A 6515-nucleotide genomic window follows, 5' to 3' on the forward strand; every position below is an offset into this window, starting at 1 on the left:
AAAAAAAAAAAAGTGGTTAAAGGGCATTGATGAGCCCACCAATGTGCTTTGTTCGGTATTGATTACCGAATTGGGAAACGGTGTTTCTCTCAACACCCAACATATATTTATACATGATAAGTAACTTGTAAGAACCTTCCCTCAAGAGAAGAACACCACAGGGACAAAAGGGGAAAATGTTGGAGTGAAACCCCATTTTGGTCCCTGAGATTGGCAGGTTGTACTAATTTGGTCTTTGACTTTTTAATTGCTACAATTTGATCATCGAGATTCAAAAAAGTGCACCAATATAGTCCCTCGTGTATCTTCTGTCGTTGGAATTCAACACTGTTAGTGGCGTAGCTCAAGTCTTGTCATGCTAGACATATTAAAACGACGTGGTATGCGTTTTGGCGCTAAAGAAGGCACTAAATGACGTCATTTGAGGGTTTGAACAATACTAAAACGTTATATCCCTCCCTTTTGATATTGTTCAAACCCTGAAATGACATTATTTAGTGCTCTTTTAGCGTCAAAACGTGTACAACGTCGTTTTAATATGTCTAACATAGGAAGATTTGAGCTATCTCTCTAACGGCGTTGAAGAAGGACTACATTGATGTACTTTTTTGAATCTGGAGAACCAAAGTGTAGCAATTGGAAAGTCAATGACCAAATCAGTGCAACTCGCCAATTTCAGGGACTAAAATAGGGCTTAACTCAAAAATGTTGTGTCCAATCTTGTATGAATTATAAAGAGTTTAATCCTAACTCTTTGAATCAAAATAAAATACTTTGGAGTTTGGAGGTTGGATAACACTTGTATAAATATATTCTAGTGTGAGATAAATCTAGTCTTAATTTCAGCAAAAATATTGACTTTTTTTTCCTTAAATGCCCCTGCTTATTATATCACACTATTCTTTTGTCCCCTGGGTATATATAGTAAGATATATTGACATTTGATTAGTCATAAGGTGTCACATGTTATTCCATAAGAGGAGGAGGGGCACATGTTTGATGCCTCATTGGTTTGTTGGACATTTGGTCACACATGGACCACTTGGCATCTGCTTCAAGGTAACTCTGCCAAACATGTTGTCTGAATCACCATCGCAGAATCCCCACTGAGTTAATTAAAGCTTTATCAAAGGGGAGAATGAAATCCTGAACTAGCCCTGATTAGATATGTGAATTGCGTTTAAACTCAATGTTTTGCTTCAATTCTGTGTACTAATTATTTGCATTGGATTCATCTCATGCATGAAGAGGATATTTGTATGATTGTTGCTTATAGAATTGACAAGTCATTAGATTATCTTGTTACATATGTAGCATATTAAACTTGGTGAGTTTGAATCATTCCTGAAGGCAATATGGAAAGTATTGTTACTCATTTTATTTATTTTAGTTTTTGTACAACTCATTATATTTAGGCCCATACATGATCCATTGGGCTACGTTAAATTGTGCACACAAAGATCCCTACACAACACACGAGTTTGGAAAAAAAAAAAAACTCACACACACACCAATGCAATAAATCATATTTTTTCCAAGTTCGTAAAGACGTAAACCAATATTGTAAATGTGAGTTAAGCCCCTTTAGTCTTGAGATTGGCAAATTGTGCTGATTTGGTTTCTAATTTTTTAATTGTTATAATTTGGTCTTTTAAATTTAAAAAAGTGCATCAATATAGTCCCTCTTCAACGCCGTTAGTGAGATAGCTCAAGTCTTACTTTGTTGAACATATTAAAACGACATAGTACACTTTTTGACACTAAAAGAGCACTAAATGATATCATTTCAAGGTTTGAACAATATTAAAAGGGAGGGGTATAACATTTTAGTTTTATTCAAACCCTCAAACAATGTCATTTAGTGTTTTCTTTAGCGCTAAAATGCATACCACATTGTTTGAATATGTCTAGTGTGACAAGGCTTGAGTTACGCCACTAACGGTGTTGAGTTTCGACAGAAGATACACAAGGGACTACATTAGAGTACTTTTTTAAATCTGGAGGACAAAATTGTGACAATTAAAAAGTTAAGAATCAAATCAGTGCAACTTGCTAATCTCAGGGATCAAAATAGGGTTTAACTCTGTAAATGTAGATTGTATAGAGTATCAATATTATTTCGAGGCTTATTTAAAACAGATTATGAGAATTAGACTTTGTGAAACAAGATTAGAGATAATAGTAAAGGTGTTTGAGATAGCTTCACCTCAACTTCCATATGTGCAAGAAACTCTAATACCTAAGTCAACAAGAGTTTCAGATTATGTGTAGAATAAATTGAGAAATATCTAAAATTTATGAAGTATTTATAGACAAAAGTCACTTGGTCATCATTTTAGAAGATCTTCTTTGAGGCGAGTGAGTGTTTTTACTTTTTTCCTCTTACTGCACGGGGAGTTATTCCACGTCGAGAGTGTTGAGATGTAACTTGGTATGTAAGTTGGGTCGAACACAAGTCTCCATACCCGTGTCCTAAGTAAATTGGGCATTTTGACCCGTGTAGCTTTTGGACATGTGTCTTCTATTGGGCTCACAAAATTCTCCTTGGGTATTGACTTTAATTATTTTAGCTTTTCTTATTTTTATCTTCTTATTTGAGTATTTGACTATGATATTCCCTATACGTATGAGTTATAAAAGAAAAAAAAAAAAAACTGGATTTGGTAAATTAAATTTAGTGGTCCCAAAATTATAATAAAACTTTATTTGAACAAATTCGCACATACAAATAGCTGGTGGCATATCATGCAACATATGAGGCCAACTAGAAGAGATTAGCAGATAGCAGAAAGATACAAATACCTATTAACATGTTTTACTATTAATGATGCTTCCTAGGACAACCACATGCATACATTTGTTCAAGGCATGTGATCAATTCCAAAACATGCTACTCCCTTCCTTTCCCTTTATCTATCACTCTAAAAATTTAGTTGTTCTCAGATCAATCTATCGACATACTAAATTATATTCAAATACATTAATCAAAGAATATTCTTAAATTTTCACAAGAAAAGATAAAAGGGAATATAAGGAGTGTTTATTTGCAGAGCTTGGTCCTTCCACCACTTCCCTCATGGCAAAAAGTTTGATTCTGCATAGGAAGCTGTGTAACTGTATATTCTGAATTAGATCAACTGGCTGCAAATTTAGTAATTTACTCATGCATATGATATTGCGGATAATGGAAATGCAGTGCCAAAGCAATGCTCACCCCTAGTAAATTGAAAAACTTCGCACCTAAGATAAGCAACCGTGTTAAGTGGCAGCTTTTAGTTTCTTGCATCCTCCTGCTTCAAAATTCACTGCAACTTTATCATCTTTATAGAAAATATTGTACCTCTTTCAGTTCACATGTTGAGAACTTTACTGTGGTTTAAACTCATCGGATGCTCTACACCAGCCTGTAAATAAATACATGAAAGGGAAGGGAAATGGAGCCTTGAATTACCTTCCATAGTGGCCAACATTGTCAAAGTATATCATTGAAATATCAACAAAAGAAAACCCAAATTAACCAAATACCAATTCCAACAATAAATCCTCCGGTTAGACTCGTAAAAATGATGTGGAAATTCACTAGAACACCATACACATGCCACTTACCACTGAGTTTGTTGGCCACAGCTGCAATCCAGGCTCTATCTTTAGTACTAAATGCATACCTCGCAGCTGAGGCCAGCAGAATAAACCCCACTGGTTTTCGCGAGTTAGCTGCAGTCTGATTATTAACTAGCACTGGTTGCACCAGGAGAGAGCTAGTCCCTTTAGACACTAGTTCCGGAAATTCAGAATCTGAGACATCAGTCAAACGTTCAGGTTATATGAGCAAAGGTCCAAAACTATAAAATGTTCAAAGTGAAGTGCAAGTCATGCTTAGGAGTGGATTATTTTTTATAAAGTTAATTAGTAAGTAGACGAAAAATGCAAATCAACCAGATCAGCCTTTTCAATTTTTTTCGCAAACCAATCAAGAAGAATTTCTTTAGATGAACCATCAGGTATGTTCCAATAGCCCCTTGCACACATGTCTCTTTGAACAAAAATTAGCTGAACAAATCGAAATAGTTCAAGAATAAGGTAGAAGAAGAAAAACTACAGATCATAGAGAAAGAAAGTGAGATTGAGACTGAATTGTATTACTGAATTGAACTAATGAATGTAAATAGATTTTGCTGGTTAGATTTTACATGCTAAATAATAGCGAAGTATCCTTTAAGAGCAAATTCATTATATTTGTTATTGATAACTAGCTACTAGCATCACTAACTACTCTAACCAACGCTGACAAACCTGTCTCATCTCAGCGGAGCTATGTAATATTACAGATACTCCAAGAGAAACCTATTACATTTTTTACATCAATGACTTCACAACTATGAAATACTAATTTAAAAAATTTAATCATAAACAAACATAATTCATATCAACAAAGTATCGTTTTTCTCTGTTCTTTCTTCCCATGCTGCCTGGGCCAACCCACCTTTTTTTTTTTTTCGTATAATTTGATACTTAACAGTAAGCTACTAATGAAGGACCCTAGCATGCATGAATCAATCTATCATGTGTTCATTTAAACTATTGTCTTACCGCAGCAATGGCATTTGAATTACGCAGCAGAACGTATGATGCCCAAGCTAGATCCTCCTTCAGACCATCAGCTATATCTTGTGACATGACAAATATTTGCTGTGTACCATCAGGTAGAGTTGCTTGATCCACTGGTTGAGCACCCTACGAATTTCCAAGACTTGGCTGAGAATCAATATATTGCACAGATGAAAACTTTACAAATACATGCATTATGCATATAAAAGATGTGAGGTATCAGAAACTGAGATGATGAAGAAATGATGAACAAGGAAAGAGAGAAAGAGAGAGAGAGAAGTCAGGAAAAGAGAGAGAGCTATTGCATTGAGTGTTTTTGGATCTGTATTTTCTGAACTGAATTTTAGTTTACAAGTTTATACTATATATACAGGTAAGGGTGGAAGTGAGCCGGGCTACTTGACGGGGACTCGTTTTATTCATAGTTTCACTTTATATTAAACACTACAAAACAAAAAAGAATCAATAATCAATACTAGTTAATATTGTAGCTTTTTTGTTTAAAGAAAAAATTATGGATTGTAAATATGGTTATGATATGTGAATAGTGATTAATATATAGATGAATTATTTTGAACTTTAATTCATGAAATAGGCTTTTCAAATAAGCTCGTAAGCTTGTCGGGTTTAAACAGGCTAGGCTCGAGCCTGAAAAAGCCTATGAAAAGTAATAGGTCTAGGTTTGGGCTATCTATTTATAACATGAATCAGGCTCGTTAAAGCCAAAGCTCGGCTCGGCTCGGCTCGACCCATTTCCACCCCCATGCAAAGTTGCTTAACAGATTCTAACTAATTGTGCTGAATTGGACACAATAACAAACTCACTAAGATTGGAATGGTTGAAGATGTTTTCACGAGTACAAAATTAGGAGTACAAAATCAGGAGTACACTATAAGAAGGAGGAATAACCCAAAATCTATATTAATGTAAACAATGATAGATTTGACTATACAATGAGTGTATCTTTCTCTTGAAACATAACAATCTCATGCCAGTGAAAAACATGATAGGATCACGATGCTACGGTCAATTGTTTAAAACTTGATTTTTTTTGAAAAACCAACAAATAAATAAATACCTTGAGGAATTTACCAAGGTAAGGTAGAGCGACAGAGAAGGAAGCCAAAGACAAACCCAAAACCTCTGTAGTCTAGATAGCAAAGATAAACACAGCAAATGAAACTCATTTCAGACAAAAAAAAATAACCAATGAACTGAATTGAAAATGGAAAAAGAAATAAAAAGAAAAAGGAAATTTTGATAAGTTTTTACAAGCTGGGCAGGTGTCATAGTAGCTGAATCTGTGCCAAGGAAGTGATTCAAGAAGAGAAGGGAACCAAAGCCATAACCAATCCATCTGGGCAAATAGGATTCATCCAAGCCAGGTATCCCTGAAACACCCCAAAAACAAGAACAATGTCATACAAGCATAAACACAAACACATGATAGGCAAAGATAGGAGACTCAACCTAAGGTGAAGCGAAGAACGGAGAGGTTGAGCTGTTGTTGTTGGGTTGTGTTGGGTGGCTTAGAATCTTGAAAGGTGGCACGAACTCTGAGTGTTGTTGTTGGTGAAGATGATAATGTTGATGTTGTGAAGGTGGGTTTGTGGGAAGGAAGACATGGTCTTAAGTTGAAGATTATGGTACTCATTGGAAATGAGATACTGTTGGGGAGATAGCCTTTCTGGTTAGTTTTTAGTTTTGCCACTTATTAGTTATTATTTTGTTTTAGTTTTTGCCTTTTTGGTGTTTCCATTGTGAAAAAAGGATTTTTATCACAATATTATTAGGGTAATAATAAAATCATTTTTAATCATTTGGTTTTTTAAATATGACCTCTTTTCATCTAATATGACTAATAATAAGTAATTAAAGACTTTTTATAAATTAATTTTTTAATAAA

General features: G+C 34.6%; 1 protein-coding gene across 1 annotated transcript; it reads right to left on the reverse strand.

Annotated features, from left to right (window-relative positions):
• On the reverse strand, positions 2690 to 6326 carry LOC107641506 (protein COFACTOR ASSEMBLY OF COMPLEX C SUBUNIT B CCB2, chloroplastic). Its single transcript, XM_021124074.1, has 6 exons — positions 6080 to 6326; positions 5882 to 6000; positions 5688 to 5759; positions 4591 to 4734; positions 3920 to 4050; positions 2690 to 3821 (listed from the first exon to the last, which is right to left on the reverse strand). The coding sequence occupies exons 1-6, from the start codon at positions 6261 to 6263 to the stop codon at positions 3494 to 3496; spliced, it is 978 nt and encodes a 325-aa protein (XP_020979733.1). The 5' UTR covers positions 6264 to 6326; the 3' UTR covers positions 2690 to 3493.

The sequence above is a fragment of the Arachis ipaensis genome, chromosome B05 (assembly GCF_000816755.2).
Source record: "Arachis ipaensis cultivar K30076 chromosome B05, Araip1.1, whole genome shotgun sequence".
NCBI classification, from domain to species: domain Eukaryota; kingdom Viridiplantae; phylum Streptophyta; class Magnoliopsida; order Fabales; family Fabaceae; genus Arachis; species Arachis ipaensis.

What these genes read in the sequence shown, in the direction of transcription:
- LOC107641506 (XM_021124074.1), bottom strand. Translation starts at nt 6,263, where the DNA reads ATGAGTACCATAATCTTCAACTTAAGACCATGTCTTCCTTCCCACAAA. An exon ending in CGTTCTTCGCTTCACCTTAG is followed by an intron (nt 6,001 to 6,079) that starts GTTGAGTCTCCT and finishes GGGGTGTTTCAG; the next exon opens with GGATACCTGGCTTGGATGAA. An exon ending in ATTCAAATGCCATTGCTGCG is followed by an intron (nt 4,051 to 4,590) that starts GTAAGACAATAG and finishes CGATTTGTTCAG; the next exon opens with CTAATTTTTGTTCAAAGAGA.